Genomic DNA, 25,701 nt, shown 5'->3' with positions numbered 1-25,701 from the left:
AAGAATTGACAACACGTACTCAAGTCCTTTTACACAAATGTTCACAGTGGTGCTGTACATGGTAGTCAAAGGTGGAAAACACCCACGTGTCCACCAGCGGCTACGGATGGATGGTAAACAAAATGACGCACACCTGCGGTGAGTGGTTACTCAGCCACAGAGAGGAGTGAAGTGCTGCCACGTAATCCATGTGGATGAACCGCGAAATCATTATGCTAAGTGAAACGAGCCAGACAGGAGAGGTCCCGTATTGCAGGACTCCATTTATGTGAACTATTCAGAATAGGTAGATCCACAGAGACAGAGAGCAGATGGGTGGTTGCCAGGGGCTGGGGCGAGGAGAGCAGGGAGGCACTGCTTAATGGCTGAGGGTTTTCTTTGGGGCGATAGAAATGTTTGAATTAGATAAAGGTAGTGGTTGTACAACACTGTGAATGTACTAAGTGCTACTGAATTGTGCACTTAAAAATGTTAAGGTTATGTTACGTGAATTTCACCTCCATTTAAAAAAGCCTATACCATAAAGTTTTTTTTAGAAGCAATATAGAAAAATGTCTTTTTACTCAGGGCTAGGCAAAACTTTAAAAAATAAAACGCAGAAAGCAATACCCATAAAAAGAAGAAAAAAAACATAGACTAGGGAAATAGATTGCCAGGAGCTATTAAGGGCCACTTGAGGTTTGGGGTGATGAACTTAAAATGACACCAATCAGTATGGTTATGTGTGTTTTTCTGTTTATTTTCAGCTACCCCAGGGTAAGCATGGAGTAGAGAGAATTGGATTTCATCAAGATTAGTGTTGCAAGGTAAGATGAACCAAGAAAGGGACACGTGCAAAAAGAGTGTATGTGCAAAGGAGTGATGGTAGCAACTGACCAACGGGAATTTAAATTGGGTAAAGAGAGAATTGGTAATATGGGGTGCGGGGCGAAGGCCAGCCAAAGCGTGGTCAGGTCAGATCGCTGTCAGATCCGCGGGTCTCAGGGTTATTGAAGCTGGAGTCCTGTGGCGTATTGTGATGCCGTCTAGGGATATGCCTGAGTGTGTGAAGGGTTACTTTTAGTTTACAGAATTGAAAATCTCACAAAGGAGAATGTGAAACTGAGTTCCAAGAGTCCGTTCCATGTTTCCCTAGACTGCACTAGCTTTTCTCCATGGTCCTTGGAGGTCTGCAGGAAGCTGCCTCTGAGAGTAATAGTGTTAGAGCCTCCTGCTGGTCTCAGGCGTGTCTGCAATGATTGCTCTTGAGCTTCAAGGATGAATGCAGGTGGTTTAGAAACAAATCTCGGGCTAGGATTGGAGGAAAAGCAAAAGTCTAAGAGTTGTTTGCTCTTTGATATTTTGGATTTAAGAGGTTGTGGTTAAAAAATATTACTTGAAGAATCACAATGTCTTAAAGGAGGAAGAGAAGTTTTCATTGTCTGCAGTTTTCGCTCTGGTACTTTCACTGAGAGCGCGTACCTCACAAGGCAGGCCATTTTATTATAGACAGCTTTTCAATTGAGGGGATTTTGTTGAAAAGTTCTCTTTATTGGGCTAAATAAAGTCTTTCTCTTGTAACTTCTTCCTATTAGTTTTACATGTGAATTCTGAAATACTATGTAGAAAAAGTCCAATTGCTCTTGAACTTGCCTTTAAATAGTACTTTTTTTCCTTTTGATATTCTAATCAATAACCAAATCTATCCTCTCACCTCCATCCCCCTTCAACATAGCTCATCTAGATAACTATAGAAGATTCTTAACTGGCCTCTCTGCCTCAGTCTGGCACTCATCTAGCCAGTTATCTACACCATTGTCAGAGTGATAATATATCCGAAGCACAAACAGCAGTAGTAGTATTACTATTCGTGGTATGATAGCAAGTCCTCGTAAAGCACTCACTACATGCCAGGCACTGCTCTTAGCACTATGCTCATTACTCCTTACAATAACACTATGAAGTAGATTCTGCTACTATCCTCGTTTTTCAGATGTGGATACAGGGCAGAGTAGCTAAACAACTTGCTGAAGGCTATACAGCTACTAAGCAGTAGAGCCAGGTTCAAACCCAGACTTCTAGGACATTCCATCAAGCTGTTTCATAATTTCCCTGACTTAAAACACTTCAGTGGTTCCCACTGTCGGATCAGGTTGGGCCTGGCACATAATTTCCTGCATGACCGTACTCCTTTCCCCTTCTAGAGCTTCTTCTACGGTTTTCCACTTTCTTTATAACCCCATAAACTAAAGTATTTGTTTTACCCCAGTACCCCGTGTTTTTCCACATACACGTATGTGTGTTTACCACCACCTCCTTCAACTTGCTGACTCTTGCAAATTATTCTTCAAGACAGTTCAGGCACTGCCTTCTTTGGGAAACAGTGCCTGACGCCTGCAAGCCCCGCTTCTGTGGGATGAAGTGTTTCTCCTCCAACGTCCATCACTAATAGCATCGTAACACTGTGTCATTGTTCTGACCACATGCAACAGGAAACTATGCACCAGAAACTCCTCCTAGGCAGCGGCTCTATCAACTTTTTCTTTTATAAGCATTGATACCCATGAATTACAGTCAATAAAGTTCCAAGTTTTATTTTATTTGCAGACGAAGATTTGTGGTGATGGCTTGCAGGGTCATGAACAAAAGAAGACACGTGGGACTTCAACAACTTTCATCATTTGCCGAAGCAGGAAGAACTTTCCTAGGCCCACTAAAATCATGCAAATTTGTTATAGACGAAGAGTGTCACGAAAGTGTGTTAATCAGTTCGACCGTGAGGCTTCTTGAAAACTTGGATTTATCCAGTGCGGTGGGACAGCTCCTCAGCGAAGCAGTGCACGCGCAGAATAAGATGTACAGAACGGGGAGCAGCACTCTGCTGTTTCTTGTCGGGGCGTGGAGCAGGGCCGCTGAGGAGTGTCTGCATCTGGGCATCCCCGTTTCCTTAATCGTGTCTGTCATGTCAGAAGGTTTGATCTCCTGCATTGAGGAGGTCTCTTCCCTTCAGGTACCTGTCCACTGTGCATCTGATCACACAGACGACACCCAGATGTTTTCTGGACTTGGATCCCGTAGTGTCAGTTTATGTTCTTTTCTACCAATCCCCCCAGACACTGGTTTGATACAGAAAGAGAATGATCTCAGAGACGTTGCCTCTCCGTCAGTGACCATTTCCAGTGTTCCTGGGAGACCTGTGAAATCAGCTAACCTTTATAGAACTCAGCCTGAGGTTGAAGCAGATGAAAACACGTCACAAACTCCTCAGACTCTGAGAAATCGTCTGTGTGCAGACACACGCTGCAGAAAGCCAGCACTAATCCACAGTAGGCATTTTAATAGGGTGGATGAGAATCAACGGACAAGCAAACCAGATGGGTTTCTAGAATATCAGGGTGCGGCCACTCCCCACACTTACAGATGTAAGGACTTGGCAGAGTTGGAGGCGGGTCTGAGCCACGGAGATCGCAGCAGCATGGAATTAGTGGACGCAGCAGCGCGGCTGCAGTGCCAGAACACAGATGTGCAGCGAGGCCCCTGTGCCGTGCCCTGGACGTTTGACATTTCAGGAGTCTTCACCTGCTGTTTACCGGGCTTACCCGAAACTTTGTCTTGCGTCTGTCCAGGCTATGTCACTGTTGTTTCAACATCCAGGACTGCTCTGATTGAGGAATTACAGAATCAGCTTCTGCGGGTAGCTCTCATTGAGGGTGACCTCACAGAGAATTACCGCCACCTGGGATTCAATAGATCTGCCAATGTGACAACGGTGTTGGAAAGCGTGAAGGTTCACCAGGCCAGTTCAGAAGAACTGTGGACAGATCAGGTATTACAGGTCTTAGTCAAGTTCAATGTGAATCTTGTCCTGGTGCAAGGCAGTGTATCTGAACACATAACTGAAAAATGCATGCACAGTAAGCGCTTGGTGATTGGGTCGGTGAATGGCAGTGTGATGCAGGCTTTCGCCTCAGCTTCCGGGGCACAGCAGGTGGCCTACATTACTCAGGTGACGGAAGCCTGTGTGGGCAGTGGGGTGAGTGTGGCCTTCTGGAGATGCATTCCTTCAGACGTCGATACGGTCAGCAGCATGGCCATCACGTTGAAAACAGAAGGAATGAATTTGGCTACAGTAGTGCTCACTGGCCCAGTCACGGCGCAGATGCAAACCAAGGAAGACAGGTTCTGGACTTGCGCGTATCGTCTGCATTATGCTCTGAAAGAGCAAAAGGTCTTCCTTGGAGGTGGTGCAGTTGAATTTTTGTGCCTTAGCCATCTTCAAAGTCTCATGGGGCAACCTGTGAATAAAGGAATCCAAGTCTGTTCGGGAGGGCTTCATAACACTTCCTCTTGGCTGGCCTCATCGCTGGCACTCTACAGACCGACGGTGCTGAAATGCTTGGCCAGCGGCTGGCACAAATACCTTTCAGCCCTCATGTACAACACTGCCCGTTCCTCCTCAGAATTTGAAGCCAGCACATTCATTCAACACCATCTACAAAGTGCCACAGACTCTGGCTCGCCTTCATCTTACATCTTGAATGAATATAGTAAACTAAATAGTGGAATTTTTAATTCCGGCATTTCAAGTAAAGTGGAACAGATTCCAAGAGTTTACGACGTTGTTACACCAAAGACGGAGGCATGGCGCCGAGCTCTGGACTTGGTTCTGTTAGTACTTCAGACAGACGGTGAAATCATTACCGGGCTTGGACACACACAGCTCCAATCACAGGAAGCACAGGACTTTTCGCTTTTGTAGTGTTATTGGCTAAGTCTTTGGGAAGTAATCTGTTGTAATATGTCATGCTAATAAGTTCTCTAGTACCAGGTCGTAGTGCCTGAAATGCTGGCTTTTACCAAGAAGAAAATAACTGCTGTCCATCAATGACCATGCAGGGTCTAAGATTTCACCGTACTTACAAGCTAACAAGTTAGCCTGTTCCTGTTTTAGGGGACACTACAGAATACACGAGACACTTGGGTCAGAGACAAAAGACTTTTATGATTCATAGCAAAAGCAGTCACCAGAGGTCATGTTTGTTTGTCCCACGAGAGCCACGCAAAGGGCCAGTGATGGAAGCCTGCGCACACTGTGGGTTGTGTCACAGGAGAGGGACACTGAGCTTGGGATCGCCATTCCTTTTATAATAAGCAGAAACAATCGTGTTCTTTGTCCAAGGGGAGTTGTTACTTCATGCCTCAAGGTTGCTCATGGTAAACACAAGCCCAACACATGAACCCGGTAAAGATAGATCTGGTGCCTGCATTCCTGGCTTTCCCAGAAAGCACACAGTGTTGTTGCTCAGGGCACATAGTGGGTCGCCTCTTGCAACGATTCGTTCCACAACCTGACACGTTCATGGCCAAACTGGAATTTTCATGTGAGTATGCCACTCATTCGTTAGCTGTTCTGGTTGGTCTGACGAGGTTGTTTAGTCAATACCAAATCCATTCGGTAGGTCTCATACACCAATGAATTAGGGCTGTATCAGCAGACCACGCAGCAGGAGGACGCCAGTCTGCAATACTGACCTGTCATGTCCTCCAGGGTCTTGAATTTACTTGACTGTGAGTTCCAAGGACCAGTAGATCTTTTCATTAGCCAGAATCCAGTCTAAGAGCAATTACCCCTTATGACCCACGTGAGGGAGTTTTGACTGACCTGCTGATCTTTAGTGTCATTGCCAAAAGTTACAGGAGGCAATAGATGGGCCAAAAAGCAACCCCACCCCTAATGGAGAGACCCTTCTGTGACCTGTTTTCCCCACGTATAAGCATGTAACCCCAAAGTCCAGGTCACTGTACTTTGGGATTTGTTGTTAACCCTGATTTGAATCACAGTTATACAGATTTGATTAAGTCATGGAGGTAGTGTCACCAAGTAGTTGAAGCCGCAGTCACCATGCGTGGCAAAATCCAAGGCAGTTCAGACTTGAGGAGAAGCACATGATTAGTCAGATTGAAGCAGTGTTGTCCTGGCCCTGTTTGCGCATGTTCACACCTGGGCGCTGCCATTGATGTTATCGTGTGCTGCCTGGAGTACTGAAGAAGGGTCTTAATAAGGTGCTGAGTCCCCTTTCCAGTGGTGGGAGGTCAAGGAGACAGCATTTGTTTGTGTGACTCAGAGCGATTGAGGGTTGTGAATCTGTCCAGGTGATCTTGAGAAACGTTACTTGGCAAACAGGCTTCTGAATTTCTCTCTGAGTTTATCAGCTACTTCTACTCGTACAGGTAGGTAAGGCCGGTCAAGTAGACAATGGCCGTACGCTGGACCGTTGAGACAGGCTCCTCACTTGTCAACCACCAGGATGTTGTCTGTCTGGTATCCCCCTTATCCACAGAGGATAAGTTCCAAGACCCCCAGTGAATGCCTGAAGTCACAGATGTGTGCTTTTTCCTTAAAGCAGCTGAGGTCAGAAGGGAGGACGAAGGAGCCATGGAGATTAGAAGGCATGAGCATCTTCGTGCTGGTAAACAACGCCTCACATTTACTCTTGGCTTTTGATCAGCTGCCCAACTTGTGCCAAACACACTTGTGTCTTCGGTTTACTCAGTGCTGTTTCCTCATTGCTGACAGCGTTGTTTGAGCTTTGGGGACCCTTGACTGACACGCCACAGCCCGATTTCTTCTCTTCTGGGGCTGTGGGGTGTGCTGCCTCATTATGTTAACATCCTTCTTCCTCCCACCCGGAGGTGAGTGAGCAATGACCACGATGCTGGTTCCTTGTGTTCACCCCACCTCTCACTGCTCAGCCTCCAAACATTTCTCAGTAGGTAGGACTTGGCGGGGGGCGGGGGGCGGGGGGCTGTCTCTCTTCCCCCTTTCCCACGACTCGAGTGAATGCATGCAGTACTGGATCCCAGAGAGTCTTGTATCTCTTAACTCAGCCCATCGAGGCCCTCGTCTTTTCCAGAAAACCGTAGGAAAAAACTGCAAAATCTGAGGTTTCACCCTGTTTCCAAGCAAACAAGTTAGACTTAGAATGTCATGGGATACTGGCAGAAGATACGAGATTCCTGGGTCAGAGACAGGGCTGTCCAGTAGCCAGAGCTTCGTGTTGGTTTGTGTTGGTTCCTTGTGCTGCTGAGTCCCACAGGGATGACAAGGAGCCCAGGTGAGTACTCGCACACACGGTAGGTTGTGCTGCAGGAGAGGAACACCCCGCTCGGGGCATTTCCAGCTTTTATAGGAAGCAGAAGTAAGCCTGTTCTTTGTCTCTAGGAAAGCGTCCCTGAGAAAAGGCCTGGAAAAAGAGCGCAATACCCAGCAAGAAGAAGCAGGAATGTTCAGAGCCCATGCAGACCGCCTTCCCAGCACAGCCTTTTGCTACTTATAATTGACCATTATAAGAACCAAATTATGTGTGTAGTTTTTAGAATTGAATATTAGAGTTGCTCTGGGAAAATAATAGTGGTAGTAATTAAGATGCCTGCCATGTTCCAGGCACTCTCCTAAATTCTTTATCTATTGTATTAATCTGCTAGGGCTGCCATAATAAAGTACCGGCTTAAACAACAGAAATTTACTATTTTTTTATAATTCTGGAGGCCGGAAGTCTGACATCAAGGTGTAGGCAGGGTCCGTTTCTTCTGAGGCCTTGCTCCTTGATTTGCAGATGGCCGTCTTCTCCCTGTGTCGTTATAACACCTTCCCTCTGTAGCTGTCTGTGGCCAGATTTCCTCTTCTAGTAAGGACCCCAGTCGTATCGGATTGGGACCCTCCCTAGTGACCTCATTTTAACTGATTACCCCCTTTACAGGCCCTTTCTCCAAATACAGTACATTCTGAGGTCCTGGGGGTTAGGGCTTCAATGTATAAATTCTGGGGGAGACACAGGTCAGCCCGTAAGTCATATGTTATTTCAATCTTTGCAACATCTCTCTTCTCCACTTTATAGATGAGGGAATGAGTTAGTAAGGTAAGAGACTGGTCAAGGGTCTCACAGCTGCGGTAGTAGATGTAGCGCTGGAATTGAACTAAGATGTTATCTGGCTCCAAAGTTCATATTTCTAACCATTAATTGTGACAAGTTTTTATTTCCTGTTACGGTAACAAGAACAAAACAAGAAAAGAGAATGTCTGGCTTATTTATAGGGCTAACTTATCTGTATTAGAAAATGGAATTGGATTATCCTCATGTTTTGGTAAAAGAAAATCATTTTTGGTTTAATTGTTGTCTTAAGTGTGATCACATGAGAACCTTGCACAGATAATCATTCCAGTTATACAGATTGTCTTTGTTCAAAGTTGGAATAATAACATTGAGTATTGAACTGTGTTTTAAAACTAAAGTGTATTATCTCTGTTGGGTAGATACTGACACTTTTATTGTCCTTCTGTTAAAGTATTACAGAGACTGTGAGTGTCACTCACATAAACAGATGCTCAGCTCATTTTATATAATAGGTGTTTTTGTGACATTGGTATTTGCATGTATTAGTACTATTAGCACTATTAAATATTTAATATAATCTTGTAATACTTTCCTTTGAAACTAGAAGTCTTACTGTAACATAGATTTTATATTACTAAGTCACAGGAGAATAAAATTGTTGGCTTAGTTCATATGAGTATTGTTTTCTCTAGTAGTTCCGTCACAAATATGAATATGAAATTAGCACCGTGGTTTATAAAAACTCCTGTGAGTGTGGTTAGTACAGGTTAATTCCCCTGATGAAGATTGCCTCCCATTTTCCTGACCAATGTCTGGGTTTGCACAGCTGTGATCGTGAAAACCCTGCCATCTGGTGACTACAAGGCACTGCCACTCGGAGACCCTGGACCCCTTTGATCCCCCATTGCTTCCCCCTCACTAAATAGAGCCATTTAGGGCATGAACCAGTGAGCCAAGGGCTGCCTGTAAACTTAAGTGCGTAATTAATGGCTTTGAAAAGTTCCAGCGGGTAACACTGAGACTTTAAAAGCAGTAATATATTTTAGTGACATACCCTCAAACATTTTGAAATACTTTCCAAGGAGCCATTCTAAAATATCTAGTTTCTTTATTTTTAAATGCGTTTTCACCTGTGACCGCTTAGCAATATATTTTCGTGGCGCTTTTTAGACAGCTTGGGTCTTTATTTAGACTGGAGAATTTATGAACTATTTTAGGTTGACTCCTGGGATAACGCAGTCCCGCTGTGCAGGCAGCAGACGTGCCGGTCTGCGTGCTGCTGAGGCCTCACGTGAGGCTGCTCGACCGTGTGGGACCAGCTCTCAGTCTGCACCTGCTGTCGGTGGCCAATTTTATGGCGTCTCTACCTTCATTCTTCCTAAATACTTGTACTTATTTCCTCATAGCCAGGCCCTATTCCTTGTATCTTTTTATCTTTAACGATGGATTGCCTTTTCCTCTTCCCCTATTCACACTTCCATCCTGGGATTTTTTTGACACATGCATCTTTTATTTCTTTCTATTACTCTTCAAGAACATTTTTAGAGGAAACTCTTGGTCTCTTTCCCCTCGCACCCACACCACGGTAATCATTCCTAACATTTGGGCTATGGTTTTCCAAAGCCACTTCTATGTGTGTGGATGCAGATAATGTGTTTTACAATCCGTAAGTGGGATCGAGCTCCATACAGTGCCTTACAATCTACTTCTGTCAAGTAATAGTAAGCAGTTTCCCCAATGTCATTAATAGAGTTCAGTAAAATAATTCCAGTGGCATCCTGTTACTCCAGCACAATAACCTACTCTGATTGATTTAAGCCATTTCCCATCAGACATTTAGTTCAGTTCCAGCTTGGGCTCTATTGTAAACAAAGCTATAAAAAATGTATTCAGAGCTGAATCTTTCCTCTTACTCATGATTATATCCTTTGGATAAATGATTAGAGACATATATTGGGTCAACAGGTAGGTAGACACTATAGCTTATTTTACACACTTTTTTTGCCAAATTCTTCTTCCAAAAGGCCCTGCAAATGAATGTCATTTCCACAGCCATTGTCAACACTGGATATTATTAGAATTTTGTTTAATTTGGGTGAAAATGCAATCTCATCTTTATAAAATTTTGATTATTAGGAAGAAAGGACAGTGATGTTTCTTTATATTTTTTAATGTTTGTAAAATGTCTGTATTTTCTTTCGATTTTCTTTCTTTGGTGTTATGTTTAAAAGGTCTTCCCAACCCCAAGATTATATAGCAATCACCTATACCAACTTATAGTAATTTTATGGTCTTATGCATCTTTCACATTTAAATATTTAGTCCATCTGGAATTTATTTTAGTAGACGACATAAGACTCTAAAAGAACTTTTTCCAAATGGTTATTCAGTTGTCCCAACGTCATGCTAGAGTTTTCATTGTCCACTCAGTTATTTCTTAGCAGTAAGGAGGAAATACCGACTGAAAAAGAGGTATCATGTTGTAAGGAATAGAAAATATGAAGGCCTGCCTGGGAACATTTGGGGATGTAAACTCTCACAGTGGCTGGGGTACGTGCTTGGCCTTGGAAGGATTGGCCAACCTCCCAAGGACCAAGAAAATATTTACAGGATGTGGAGCCTGGCTTTCGCCCTGGCGCAGGTGGGCCGAGCTCCGATACGTCTAATCTCATACCAAGGACTGGCCCGGCTCCTAGCCAGATCGGAGTCCAGTTCCTTGTGTTGTTAACACGTATGCTTATTGGCTCCTTGCCGCTGTTGGTAGTGAAGTCCTGAAAACCCCAGAAAGCCGAGGCAGGCACAGCAGTAGTTGTTGTTGTTCCCTGGCCGCCTCGGCTGCTGCAAGATATTCCGCCTGTGCTGATGACTTTACTTGACTGGGATTTTGCCCGTGCTGATGAAAGGCCGTTGCTGTTTCTGCGACTCTAATTGACTGGGTCCTGGTGGTATGATGAATTGCCTCCTTGCTTGTTAGTGCTATGATGATATATTCCCCTAATCTCTGTCTTGTCTTACTTACTTACACTCTGTAATAAAACTCTTTAACCCCTTCATCCCGGCTTGCAGTGGTGTGTCTTGCGTATCGGGCCTTGAAATTAAGTCTGTGCACAGCAATCGCTAATACTTATCGATACACATGTTCTCAGTTGGTAAGAAACCTTTTCATGTCTTTCTGTGGATTCATACGGTTCAGTGTTCTATCGTTCATTTCTGCAACTGTAGCACCATATTCTACTGAAAACAGAACATGGTAGAAACTTGTCACACTAACGGTAAGGAGAATGAAGGCAGCGTCCTTTTATAAAAGTCTCCCTGTACTGTACTGAGCGCTAACGTCCCAAAGAGGTGTTTTAAACACACTTGCTTCATAAGGGTCACCAGAGCTTTGTTCTTAAAAATCTAAAAGATTTCTTTCTGTTGGCCTGTAGGTGGCAAACTTCTACTCATGCTCTTAAAAATTGGACCTGCTGGCTTCAAGTCCACGAAACGAAAGGTGAGATCATTTTCGTGTGGGTTAGCATGAACACAGGACAGGAGAAGTAAAAGGCACTCCCTTTCCGTCATTGTGGGTTTCGAGGGGGGCAGCAAGACCTGGTCAGGGTCCTGGCTCTGCTGTTAACTCACCGGGAAGCTGGTCCAAGATCTCTGAGCCTCTGAGAAACCACCTTGAAATCACAACGTTGAGTGAAGTTGCCCCTGTCATACTTTCCAGCTCAAAATTTTATGATTCTTGTTACCAATTAAATTCCTGACAGATTTTGAGGGATTTGAAAGAGGACAAACGTGTTTTAAAAATTGCTTCTTAAAAGATTAAAAGGCCAGACTTTAAAATTGATTGCAAAAACTGTAATACATGATGTTTATAACACTGGGGTTTCCAAATTGGCCAATGGTAGATTCCAGCCATTATAACCATTTATTTTATTGCCAACAATAGAGACTGAAATAACTTTTTTAATGATATGAAAAAGAATTAAATTAGATCTGTTGTCACTGCAGCCATATCAGTATGTTATAATGGGTTCAAAAGTAGAATTTTGACTATAGGTCTGCAAGAAACCAGAATATAAAATATAAAACCTGAAGAAACCAGAATAACGTGTGTATCCCTTTTGTGGAAGGGAGATAAATTAATGGATATTAAAAAAGAGAGGAAGCTATTGAACACAAGGTACATTTTTTCATACTATAACACAAGAATAAAAACATTTTCAAAGGATGGGACTAAATGTGACACACTATTAAAAGCTTACTATTTTAAATGTGTAAATATGTATAATCCAGGCAGCAGTTGGGGTCTCCCTCAATTCAGGTAATCCTGACCCAAATCTTAAATCCAGTAAGTCTGATAGCAAAAAGGCTTTCTGAGAATTTTATTGTATCCCCCAAACACACACACACACACACACACACACACACACACACACCTTGTTGCTTCTCTCTGCTGTGGGTGTTTTATTGGCTGGCTGTTTCTCCTTCACCTCCCTTTACTTCTCCAATCTTAGTACCTACAACTAATCTGCCCATTCGTATCAAGCACTCCATGGGTTTTGAAAAGTACTTGATTAAAGATCTGAGTGAGTTACAGAGAGGAAAGAGGTGAAAATGTGGAGTACTGACCTTTCACTATTTCCTCATGGCCCCCTCCTCTCCTGCTTCCCTTTCCCCTCCCTCACTTTCTAAATCAATAAAATCATCCCTAGTCTTGAAAAGGGCTCTTCTTACTACATTCACCCTTGACTACAAACTCCCATTTCCCAAAAAGGACAGCTCCCCCTACAAGGCATATTAGGAAATAAAATTTTCTCCATCTAATTTCATCTATCAGGTTGGCATGTAAATTCCACTTAAAAAGGAGAAACAATTTATACAAGGAGACATGGAAAAACGCACAGTTTGCTCCTCTAATGCAGTACATAGCAAAGCAACTCAAAGGCAGGATCCTCCTAGTTAGAGCAGAAAACATCTGAAAGATCTTTCTCTTCTGGCGCGCGTGTGGGGAAGCATGACCTTATGTGCATTGCTGGAGAAAATGCAAACCCGTTCAACTGCAGATGGTTCTTGTACAGAAATGTTACTAGTTTTATAAAAAATGGAAGCAAACCACATATTCCACCATGGGGAATATTTAGACAAATATGACATACTAATATGGAATGAGTTCTGTGCTGCTTTTGAAAATGTCAAGTATGTATTTTACTTCATGAACAAGTTTACAAATAGTTGACAAATTAAAAAACAGAACTCAAGATAATGTTAACTTGATGGCTATGTAATAAAAACAACAAGAAAGATGGGAAGCCAGAGAGGAATGTAAATAATTTCAATTCTTATTATTTTGGAGAGTTCCAATTTGTAGAAATGACAATAATTCTAACTAGCAGTCACAGTTACCCTATCTTTTGTTACATCTCTGCATACACTAAGACCAATTGTTCAAGTCTATTCAAGTTGATTCTAACAGTTTGAACTATCTCCAGAAGATTGTTTTTCCTTTTAGAATTGCTTTAAGTCAGGTTTTTCTAATTGAATCTAGGAATAAATTGGATATCTTTAAAAGTTTATTAGTGGGGACATTCTGAAAAATACCTAACCAGCACTGCTCAAAACTGTCAAGGTTATAAGAAAAACAAGTATAGTTTGAGAAACAGTCACAGCCAAGAGGAGCAGACGGAGATGTGACAACTAAGAGTGACGTGGTGTCGTGTGTGGGATCCTGGAACAGAAAAAGGACATTAGGTAAAAAACGAAGGAAATCAGAATAAAGTATGGACTATAAGTAGTTGTGTATCAATACTGGTTTATTAATTGTAATGTACCATACGAATATAAGATGTTAATAACAGGGAAACTAGATGTGGGCATATGGGAATTCTCTGAGCTATTTTCACAATCCTATTATCTACACAATCCTACCATTAACATATTATTTAATACTATATCGATATATTCAGACAACTGTAACACCATCTAATGTGTTGAACTAACGTACTAAATAACCAAGGCTTGTTGACTGTTAGTGTCCAACCGATACACTAAAAAATTACCAGGTCATATCTACAATCATGCAGTAGCTGGAGACAGCACTCGAGGAAGGGCGAACGCCCTTCAGTAAGGAGAATGAGCCGAGGAAGTGCAGAGTACCAGAGGAAGCAGGGCCCTCGCGCAGGGGCAGTCCAGAGGAACCGTCCCCAGGGCACCGCGCCAGCTGTAGCTTCTAACCAAATGTTCGGACTTATCAATATGCAAAGCTGTTCCTATTGTACCACAATATGTAATGAAGTCTGGTTCAGCCTATTTTGAGGTTTCCTTTTCTGAACTTTTTTTTTCCTCTTTTCCATTTTGTTTGCCATTTTTCTTGGCAATTGCGTTTTTAAAAATTTCCAATGTGTTTATCTGGTGATGTGAAGAAGATTCTTTGTGCACTGTCCACTATGAATGAAAAGCAAACTGGGAATTTCACAGTCTGTTGACAACATTGAGACTGGTTTGATGTCTAAAAAAAGGTCGACCTGTTTCCTGTGTTAACCTCAGAGCAGTAGGTGGAAAGGCAAGTTCCCAATAGGTTTCCATGCTGGACTAACGTCAAATGAAAATAAATGAGGCAGATGTAATATGTTTTCCTCTTCATCACTAATTAAATATACATTAAAATAGTTTCTTTTTAATGTATTAAAAATGTTTTAAATTAGCGTTTGTGTTTTCGTGTTTAAAAGCAATAGAAACTTCTGTGCATAAAGTCATTTATTTTTTTAGAAATAATTATGGGTTTCCTGCAGTATTTCCAAAACTACCCTGGAAGAAGCACATGGACTACTTACTTGTCAAACTGCAGGCTCCCAGACACCCCAACTCAAGATTCTGGTTCAGCGTGCCGAAGATCCAGGAGAACCTGTCTTTAAATTAGCACCTTCTCCTGGCCAGGTCGTCTTCTGATTTGTTGTTTGTACTGGTTCTTAACTCTGACTACAGAATAGAATCATCTGGAGAACTTTTAAAACGACTAACGCCCCAGCCGACCCCTTCCACCCCCCCAGACTGTCGTTTGTGTATCTGAGACGTGGCCTACACATCAGTGGTTTTCAGGTCTCCCTGGATTCTGCTAGTGTGTAACCAGCATCAAAACCACTAGTCTTGTGTGTGGAACCAAAATTAACTAGAAAAACCTGTACTTTACTCCTTAGGCTCAGTTTAAAAAAATATTGGCTACTGAACATAGCACATGGATCTTAGAAGCACAACGCTGAGCGAAAGAAGCCAGAACCAGAGGACACATCAGTGGGACTGACTGCCGATAGGTACAGGGTTTTGGGGGTGGGGGGTGGTGGACCTGTTCTGGAATTAGAAAAGGTGAAGGTTGAAAAACATAGACAATATAGTAAAAGCCACTGAAGGGTATACTTTGAAGTGATGAATTTTATGTTGTGTGAAGTCTATCTCTATTTAAAAATGCTGCTAAAACAACATTCACTTGACCATTTTTTGTCAATGTTTGAAACAGATATATGCACACCATCGTTAGAAGTTGGGGTAGTGGTTAGCAGTTATCTTTGGGGAGGTGGGAGAGGTGGTGATGGCAGGGTCTGGAGTGCTGCACGGTTCTTATTTCATGACCTGGGTGGTGGTCGCAGGTGTGAAATCACCGCATGATCATTCATTTTTGTATTTATGATTTGTACTTCAGGTAAAATGAGTTGCTAAGAGAAGGTGAAAAGATATTCAGGCTCCCGCACTTGAGAATACAGGCAGGTATCTATCTCAACCCATAATAAGAGCAAATCTGACGAGGCATAATGTTTGACAGTAGAGGTCATTTGGTACTGAAATTGTTTACCGAAGACGGCTATAGAATCTCTGTCCTCAGAACTCTCTGAAAAATAGCCTTGCTGTAAATTTGTTGTGTTTTGGGATGGTAGCTTGTACTAATTGGCCAGATAACATTTTGAGACTTAATCCAGTTGGAGTCGACCTTTACTTTGCATTTTTTTTTTTACAATTTTTATAAGAGTTTATTTGAGCCAAAACTGAGGACAATTGCTGGCAAGCAAAATCTCAAATGCTCTAGTTTCCATTTACTTTTTATTCTTGGAAATAAAAAGTTAGACAAAATAAAAGAAAAACTAAGAGAACGTTGAATTCCCATATCAGGATACTTGCCAAAGAGAATTAGCTAATGCATATATTTTTTGTTGTTATAGAGAAGTTTATTGTAATGTTTCACCAGTTATCAAACTGAATTTCCTAAGCTCAATTTAATTTGCTTTCTTTTATGTTGTTGCCGATATTTTTTTCTTATTTCCTGTTAACCTGCTGACCATCCTAGACTCTCCCGCCTTTCTTCTTTTATTACTTCCCCAGGCTCCGTGAATTCAGTTGTTTCCACTTTCTTTCTTCATGGGCTCCAAGATTTCGTCACTTTATTACTCTTTTTATATTTCGGTAGCTCTACTCATAGTTTTAAGACCTTTGGTTTCCAGGAATGACTCCATTGTGAGGTTCTGGAAAATGTCTCCTTCCTTTTGTAATCATGTTTGTATGCTAAGACAATATGGTTCCACGTTGACCCCTCTGATTCCCGGATTACGTGTTTAGAACTGAGTCAGTTTAGCAATCCCAATGATTTCATAAGCTATTTTGCAAGCCATCTATGCCCTTTGAAATCTGTTCATGCATTTCTAGATCTCCTTCTTATTCTATTAGCCACGTACAGACTATGCTTTTATATTCTTACATCTAAGATTTGTTCATTTATTTAACAAAGAAACAGCATTTAAAATTTGCTTCGTTCTTAATAGCTAGAAGAAATTATTTTAGATTCTCTCCTCCAATCTCTTCATTTTATAGATGAGGAAATTGAGGCCCAGAGAAAGCCACAGTTAATTACAGAGAAAGCCATTTTTCTTCTACAGTTCTTTACTGTTTCACTGTACTTAATTTGTGTCTTTTTTCCTATGCAACATTTTTAACCTGGAGGCACATTGAGCCATTCTGGATTTTTTTTCTCGTGTTTAATTTTTTAAAAACTTTTTAGTAAATCATTGAGCGCATTTTTAGTACCAGCTGTTCAAGCTAACTAGTACAGTGCCACTTAATGCATTATATTAGCACAATTTTAAGAACGTCCTCAAAGCAAAACACTTTTCTTTGTTGGTGGTGGTTTTTAATGTATTGTTTTATTCTCGTCCACCCTTACTGAATTTTCCAAATGGAACTACTCCTGGAAAAGATCTTTCCCTTCACATTCTCACACTCTATTGCCTTTTCTAGATACATGTTAGATAATAACAGCTGACAGATATTAAGCTCCATGTTAATTGTTCCCATTTTACTGATGAGATAACTGAGGCACAGAGATGTTCTCCATGGCAGAGGGGGATGAGACCTAAGCTTTCTTATTCTTGTTCCAGATCTAGTATTATACTTAACCTTTTTTATAGTCCTTTAATAACGTCTACTTTTAAGTGCTTCCAAGCAGGGAAGTCTAGATTGTAGATCGCAACTAACCAGTTTTATATTGATAGCCTGTGATTCTGTCTGTAGGAGGCGAGGCAGAAAGCCTCAGACCTCAAGAGAATATGGGCAGGATGAAAAAACGGGCCCTTGTCCATCTCCCTGGCTGACAGGGAAGCTTGTGAGGCATGTGCAGGTAGCAGGATGACCACCAGGGGGCGCCGCCACACTCAGCCCGGGCTGCAATCCAAACCTGGCCCATTGGGGTACTGGCAAGAGCCCCCGGGCACCATGGCACAGCAGCTGCCGGCTGCCTCCCTGAGCTGCAGTCACTCATCCCTTCTAATTGGCAGTGATACTCTCTTCATTTTGTCCCTTTCCTGTTTGTGAAGTAAAGCTGTGTGATCCATCTTCACAGAACGTACTCACTGCCTGTTCTCTTCAGTTCTACCTTTTTCCAAATTATCTAATGTTTTCCACTGTGCTACCAGGAATCAGAAGAAAAGTTATGAGTTGTAGATTTCTGTGTAATAAACCACCCGAAAGTTCAGTGGCTTAAACCAACAACCGTTTACTATTTGTCATGACTATGCCTTGGCTGGCTGCTCCCCTGCTGGTTTCTCCTGGGCATACAGCCGGAAGTGCTCAGGGCGGTTCCAGGTGGCCTCGGGCGGGTATGTGGCGCTTGGCCTTGGCTGTCGTCGGGGCACTTGGTTCTCCAGTGGCCTCATCCTCAGTAAGCGGGACTGGCTGCCTTGCATGTCAGTCTCTGGGCATCCCTCGCGGAAAACCAAGGCAGACGCTCAAGGTCTACCTTGGAAGTCACACAGCTTCACTTCTACCACATTCTTTTGGTCAAAACAAGTGATAAGAACAGCCTAGATTCAAGGGTTGGGGATAGAGCCTCTGGATAGGATGAGCTGCAAAAAGAGCAAGCTCATGATTCCCAGCCTGCAACAAGGCGAAAAGGCTGGACTCAGCCCTCAGGTGAATAGGGTCATTGAACCCAAACAAAATAGACTTTACTTTTCGCTCAGGCAAGTAAGAATGCCAACTGACTAAACATCTTCAATTCTTGTCACTGCAATAAAAGCTCTGTAACACTGACGGGTCTCAACAATAGAGAATTAAGGAGACTACTAAAAATTGCCCTAGCCCAGAAAATATTTACAGGAGGAAGGAGAGGTTCAAAGTCTAATTTCTGTAGGCAAAGTGACCTGACTAGTGTGGTTTCCAAACCTCAGTTATGTCAGTTTGATTCCAAGCCTCTTTAGTTAATAATAGAATGCAGGAAAAAAACAGCCAAAGATTTTGTTACTTAAAGAGAATTTGCAAATTAAGTCTCTTAAGTAACCATTGGTTGCCCAATATTCACTGACAGGCATCTGGATTTTCGCCTTCTTCCTTGCATAACTGGTGAAAGTGAAATGAGATAATTAATGTAATGTGCCTGGTATGATACCTGGATTTGCCACTAAAAAATATAGCTGCTACTATTGTTTTATTATTTTATTCAAGGCTTTACCAAGAATTTACATTGTTTAATGATAGATAAACTTTCTATTAAGTACTTTTTAAATATAGTTTTATGGTCAGCGGGTGCTTGATAAACTTGCTTTAAAAACTTTTCAAGCTAAACTATCATTGCCATATTCTATGGGGTAAAAATTTGGAGGCTCCATTTTCTCTTTGTCCATATGTTGGAAAATGACCTAGCACAATTACAAGTCAGCTCTTGCTGTGTAACAAATAACCACAAGGAAATCCCAGTGGCATTTAACAAAGCATTTCGTTTGCTAGTGGGTCTATAAAGCGGGTGGGCAGCTGTGCATCTGCCCACAGCACAGGGGTATTCCTCGTGCTGCAAGTCTGCGTATAGGTTTGGGAACTCTGCTCAACATGCATTTGTGCTGAGGCCCAGACCAAAGGGGCAGCCGCTACCGAGAGTAAGTTCATCTTACAGTGCTGGCATAGGCTCAAGATAACAGCAAAATATCTAGGATTTTTAAGCTCTAGATTCAGAACCTGTATAGTGTCACTTCCGCCCAAACCAATGGAATAGCCAAGTTCACCATTAGCAGGAGGAACGTGTAAGTCACAGGCCAAGCTCCAAGCTACAGTGAGGGATGAAGAATGGAAGCCAATAATGCAGTACCACAGAGTGTCGGAAGCACCTTGGCCTGTGGGCAGACGCTCCTTAGTCGTGCTTCCATAAAGAGGCATGTGTCCTGGTGAGGCTTCTCACACTTACTCAGTAGGACGTAATTCCCTTGGCTGGCTGGCTGGCTGGCGGTTAGGCTTATGACTCTATCCTCAAATAATAACATGGGGCGTCTGCCTGTTAGTTACCTAACAGAGTAGATCTTTGAATTCTGTCCTGCCTCATAGTTATAAAATCTTAGTTTGGAAAATCATATTTGTGGAGGATTTCCTAATGGATCATCCATTCCTCAAAATAGTCTGAGTTTCATACCTGAATCAAGTGAAGTTGCAGAGAAGCCTCTGTGTACAACAGATTGGGTTGGCCTCTTGTAAAATTGCTTTTACTTAACTAAGCTTGCGTGTTAAGCTCTCTGCCTCCGTCGAAGAAAGTTATGAGGAAATAATTCATGGACCTAATTAATAATTGAGATCGACATTGGTATGCTCTACACATTTCAGTTTTTGAAGAACCGTGGAAGAATTTTCTCTTTGCTCACAGAAACAAGAATTTCTGGGGCTCCTCCTGAGAAACTGGCTTATTTGTATCTGGCTTATAGTCACTGTGATGTAACGGATCACCTTTCCATTCTTAACTGGCCACCAGGGAGCTCTGATGCAGATTTGCAGACCATCACTGCTGGAGCAGAGAACCTTATGCATCGTACAGTCATTATGTGTCAGGCTTTGAGTTAATACATAGTAAGTTCTTAGAAGTGCTTGGCACATGCTATATATGTTTACCATTATTATTATTATTATTATTATTATTATAATTATTATCATTATTGATAGGATAAGTTGTATATAAATAAAATTCAATATAATAAGAGAATGGAATCCCAGTATCTGACCTCCTATTTCATTTTGGAATAAAAAGTGCTGAATTTGTCTGTTGTTTTTCAAGACTTTGTAATCAAATTACTGAATTGATAAGCAGGTCAAGCATTGGATGGAGAAATTTTATTCTCCTGCTTCACTAATATTTTACTGATTAATTTTAAGCTTGTATAGTTTGGACCAAAATAAATTTCTATTTCTTGCCAAGAACACTTATAATGAAATAACCTAAAGCTTCATCAACGACTGGAGTAAATGTTATTAAAGGATGAACAAGAGATTAAAACTCCCGATGGTTTGGTGGGGTGGGGGCTGGGGAGGGTAAGAGGTCCAATAGCATCCGGCCAATAGGGCTATCTACTTCACAACAGCTAGTTTTGGGCCAAAGCTAGGCCACTAAAATTTACCTTTCCTCCTTTGTTCGGTGGCTAGGAGAAATAAGGGATAGGGTGGAAGTGAGGGGCCAATATCGGGTAGGACTGATAATCTTCCCAAAAAGGCACTGTTCCCACGTCCTCCTGTAGGACTGACCAGTGCCCCCGCGTTCTCTCTGTGGAGTTTGGTGCACCCTCACCTGGATGGTGCCCACAGCCTAATAACACGGAGAAACAAAATGGCTGTTTTGCCCACGGCCAAAAAGCAAAACCCAGAACACAGACTGTCAACCCCCAGCCTTCAAAGTCTTGTCCAGGAAGGACTTAAATTTAGCAGTCCCCTGCTAAATAGAACAAGGAGTCAGGAAAAAATGTCCTCATCAATTTGAGGCCAATTCTGTTACTGAAAAGAACAGGCTTTGGTGAAAGAAAAGAAGCTGAATAAAAATTGTTTAAAAAGAAAAGAATAGAACATGCAAAAGACATGAAAATTTCATACTGGAAGAAGACAATCCAGGGTACAATCTCAGGTAATAAATTACAAATTTGTAATAAGTCACACATAGGTAATAAAAAAATACACTCTAAATTAAAGAGTACGTTCACAGTGAGGCATTGAGAGGCCAGCTCCTGGCCCCACAGTCACGCAGCTGGGAAGTGACAGAGCTGAGATTGGCACCCAAACAGTTTGACTTCTGAGGTCATCGTGCCTCCCTGTCATGTAAAGAAACATGTGTGGGGGGATAGTCAGCAGTCAGTTATTATCCGGAGAATGAAACTGTTAGGAATTTTTATTTTCTATGTTAACATGTTTGTCTCATTTATAGTTTTATCATAAAGTACTGCTTTTGTAATTTATTTCCTAAAACATGTAGCTATAAATTGAAGAGAGGTGTAAAATACTAAGCAAATATCCGATACAACTCTTCCTAACTCATTCTTATTAGCAAAAGTTTTGTAAGAAACTGTGTTTTTGTAAGAAACCTGCAGAGCCCAAAACCCCATTATTTAGGGTTCACTCTGAGACTCAGTGGTTAGCTAGTCCGCGAAGCTCTCTGATTGCAGGGAAATGTCTACTTGGCTTCCCCGGTGCTCTCTTAGAACAGAGAACGGCAGCGTCCCCATCCCTCCAACCCAGTCGGACGCCGAATACCCCTGGGCCTGGCCCCTACAGGTGTGTCTGGAATTGAGCCTTGCGCTGCTCTTCTGGTCGCCATGTCAGCATTGGAAGTCTGGCCTGGACACTGCGGTTCCCTGGGCGAGGATTCCTCTCACGTCTTTCTCCTTTCAGTTAAACAATACCATCACGTCTTAGTTCTTGCTGCTATAACAGGACACCACAGGCTGGGTGGCGTGTAAACAGCAGACATTTATTTCTCACAGGTCTGGAGGCTGGGAAGGCCCAGATCGCGGCCCAGGCAGCTTCCATGTCTGGTGTGAGCTGCCTGGCTCACAGAGGGCCATCTAGTCACCGCGTCTCCACAGGGCACAAGGGAGTCTCCGCGGTCTCTGTCATCAGGGCACGAATGCCTTCGTCAGGGCTTCGCCCTTGTGACCTGGTCACCTCAGCTCCAATATCACCTTGGGGGTTAGGATTTCAGCACATGAGTTTTGGGGAGACCCGAGCGTTCAATCTGATAAGCAGCACAGCAGATCTATGGAGGTGAGCCTGGTGGTAGCCACTGTAACACTTCTGTACCCTGAGTTCAGAGCTGTCTGAAAGGCAGTGCTGTCAGTAACTCTTCCTGCTTACGGCTCCTGTGTTACATACAGTGCCATTCGTATAATGCTTTTCTACACTTCCTACCAGAGTGCACTGTACTATGCAGTACGTATAAAATAGCCTGTGCATTGCACACACCGATAGATGTTCACCGTGTGAACTAAGGGACACAGATCGTAGGAGTGGAAGCTCCTCCCTGGGCGTTGTTTGCACAGCTGAGTTCCTTGTATCTGAAGACTGCTAGTGCTGGTGGTGTTTGCTCTTTCATGATGAATGGCTATCGTTTAGTACGACACTAAGGCACATATGCAGCATTTAAGATTACGAAGAACAAGCAAACAACATCCTTGCTTCGCAAGAGCCTAGATCTCTATTAGGCGTAGCCGTTAAGACGATGATGGTAGCACTGACCCACTCACTCCACTTGTTCTGGTCTCCGTCAGCTTTATTTAGATACAGTAACTCCTAGATGTGGGCATGCAGTGAGAACTTGGAAATGACAGGATGCGGCTGTCATAAGTGCAGGTGTGCTAACAGCCTCTGTGTATCTGTGTGCAGTGGGGATCCCAGCTTGAAGTTCAAGTATGTCTACAGTTTTATTGACAGTTTGCGCCCTCTCCCACCATCACAATGTCAGGAGTCCACGGGGAGCTTAGCTTGAAACAAATCCAGTGTCCCAAACATGCCCAGACACATTGGAACAGTGTTTGATTCTACTGCTGCTGATGGTGTGAGTCTTCTGCATAATGCAGGGATAAAAGAAAAAGGGTTTTCGACGTCTCCAGTAGACCCTTTCTATGCATGTTTGTCTCTGTGTGGTGCCAAAAGTTTAGAAAATATAAAAGGCTATGGGACAGAAAATGAGCCGCTGGTTGGTTTAGCTTCCATAGTGTTTCAGCCTAATGAGTTCGTCCTGGATTCCGTCCTTCTAATTTATTCTTTTACTTCTGGAATCTGGTGTTTATTTAGCCGCCTGACTACCAGGATTTACGTTTGAAGTGTAATGTTACAAGAAGACACAGACCAGAAGAAGGCGTCACACACAGGATTTCCTGTTTATAGATTTGCAAACTACTGTAGGACCCTGATTACATGATTAATGGAGAACAACAAACTATATCTAAACAGTGTTCTCACTAAAAGTTTTTACACAAATGCATTGGACAGCTTGCTCCAAAGTGTGACTCACAGGAAAGCGTTCTACTGCATTCATTTACATGGAGAAGAAATCTGAACTGATGATAGATGCATGTAATTGTTTGTGTCCATTGGGAAAGAAGTGGCAGTGTTAACACTTCATTTAAAAGATTTTCCAAAATATAATAGTGGGATGCTGAATTTTTTTAAATGACAGCATAGTATGCTGTCAAATTGTCCAATAACACTATTCAGTTTCTCTTTCCTTGTAGCTTCAATTCTCTGTTCAGTTTTTCCACCAGTTTTTGAAAATAAATATGCAAGAAAATCACCGAAATTAAACTGCCATCATTTTCACCTTTCTAACCTCACACAGGTGCTGACTGCTCCCCATTTTTCACAGCATTTCTGATGTGTGGAGTGAAGGGATTTTTCTGATTCCTAATCGTAGTCACAACACTTGAAATTTAAGCTTTTTGGGTTTTCCTTTTTTCTCTAAAGTACCAATTAATCTTTTATACTCTCTCTGAGAATTAGTATATAATAGTTCCTAATCTGATTGTGACTGGTTTATTTGTCTATGCACCAATAATTCAAAGAAAATTAGTATTCAGTACCCATTGTCAGGAGAGAGAGAGAGAGAGAGAGAGAGAGAGAGAGAGAGAGAGAGAGAGAGAGAGAGAGAGAAATCTACATTTTTTTAACCCCACAACTGTAACAAATATGGCAAGAAGTTCCTTGAAGTATTTAGGAAAAAGGAAAGCGAAATGAATAAAGAAGGAGAGGAGAAATAGTAGAAGAAGGAGAAAGAAAAAGAAATGGATGCTGTTCAAGCTCAGAAGATTCTTGACTTTGAAGAAGCTGTAATACAAATATTTTAAGGGAACACAGATTTAAAAGCAATTTTAAATGTTGGAAAACAAGCAGCATTTCCATGAGGCTGTTAGAGCATATACTGATGCCAATTCCTGCTTTTAGAGCAAATCAATCCCTTACCAACCTGTTCTTTCCATTCCAGCTTAAGTTTTGTACTATATCTTTTCCCAAATCAAAAAAAACCACACCATCATCAACTGAACATTGTATTAGATATACTATTTTGCAGCTATTGTTGTTGTTGTTGTTGTTGCTCAATTACAAGGATAAACAAGTAATTTCTTCTGGGTTCTATGTCGGAGGCTCGTTCTGTAATAGTCAATAGGATTGTTGTGAAGATCAGAAAGACACTGTATCTGAAAGTGCTTTTAAATATACAAAGAATCATCCAAATAAAGTCAACATCGTTACCCAAATCACGTTGTGATATGTACATTTTTTCCTTCGGTTTTTATTTTTCTGTTTTATCCCATCATTATTTTCTAAATAATCAAAATTACTCTATTGGAATTATTATGTTATTCAGTTAGGCTGAAAATGTTCAACATTTTTGGTTTTCCCTTTTTTGTAAAACTAACAAAATACTCCATGTTGGAAATTTTACGTTAGATTGAGGCTGGTATGTTAAAAAAAAGATTAGAAGACACAGTCTAACAATCTCCTTTTCTAAAAAGTAGTTTTTCTTCTCAGTTTTCAGTGATTAACCAGCTGCGTTTGTTGTCATCAAAATGGCCATGGAGGTAACATTCCACAGCCTGGTATGTACAACACTCAGAAATCTCATCTTATACGTCCAGGTTATTCAAGTTGTTACTAAAGTCATTTAGGAGAAAGAAGTCAGTGGTTGTAATATGTGATTTCTTTTCTTACTGTTTACAAAACAAAGCTGTCCTTTGGGAAACAGAGTATGTGCAAAAGAAGGCAGAGAAAACAAGAACAAATTGTGAGCTGGCTGTGGACGCAGGGTGTCTGGTCTGTGTTTGGCCCATGTCCCATTCCTAGGGGTTTTACTTACACCAGCACTGCAGCAAGCACACATTTTGTGTATTAAACGTGCAAAAAGGACAAGCCAAAACCTGGAATGCAGTCCACTTCCCATAATCTGCATGCTTATTAATTTTTTTTGGTTTATCAAAAAAAGTTTACTATCAGACGGGGGGATGTAGTTTGCCCCTGTGCTGCTTCCTCTGACTATTGCTTTAGTGTTTCCTAGGATATCGTAACCCAA

General features: G+C 42.0%; 1 protein-coding gene across 5 annotated transcripts in view; it reads left to right on the top strand.

Annotated features, from left to right (window-relative positions):
* The window catches only part of BBS12 (Bardet-Biedl syndrome 12), a 53,443-nt gene that overhangs the window by 9,890 nt on the left and 17,852 nt on the right, over positions 1 to 25,701 (top strand). For 2 of the 5 annotated variants that reach the window (XR_012498229.2, XR_016019095.1), the window contains exons 2-6: positions 747 to 806; positions 2,587 to 5,360; positions 11,303 to 11,367; positions 15,059 to 15,172; positions 25,164 to 25,231. Coding sequence is in view for 1 of the 5 variants with exons in the window: in XM_019741390.3 (XP_019596949.3) it covers positions 2,603 to 4,738 (2,136 nt within the window). In the remaining 4 variants the exon portion in view is untranslated. Of the gene's footprint in view, positions 1 to 746; positions 807 to 2,586; positions 10,928 to 11,302; positions 11,368 to 15,058; positions 15,173 to 25,163; positions 25,232 to 25,701 lie in introns of those variants that run through there. The other 3 variants (XR_012498230.2, XR_012498228.2, XM_019741390.3) reach the window with 3 other exon arrangements.

Source organism: Rhinolophus sinicus, chromosome 15 (assembly GCF_057876585.1).
Source record: "Rhinolophus sinicus isolate RSI-liver-muscle chromosome 15, RSI-T2T, whole genome shotgun sequence".
Taxonomy (NCBI): domain Eukaryota; kingdom Metazoa; phylum Chordata; class Mammalia; order Chiroptera; family Rhinolophidae; genus Rhinolophus; species Rhinolophus sinicus.
Note: the sequence above shows the minus strand (reverse complement) of the source record. Positions and strands in the feature narration are given on the sequence as shown.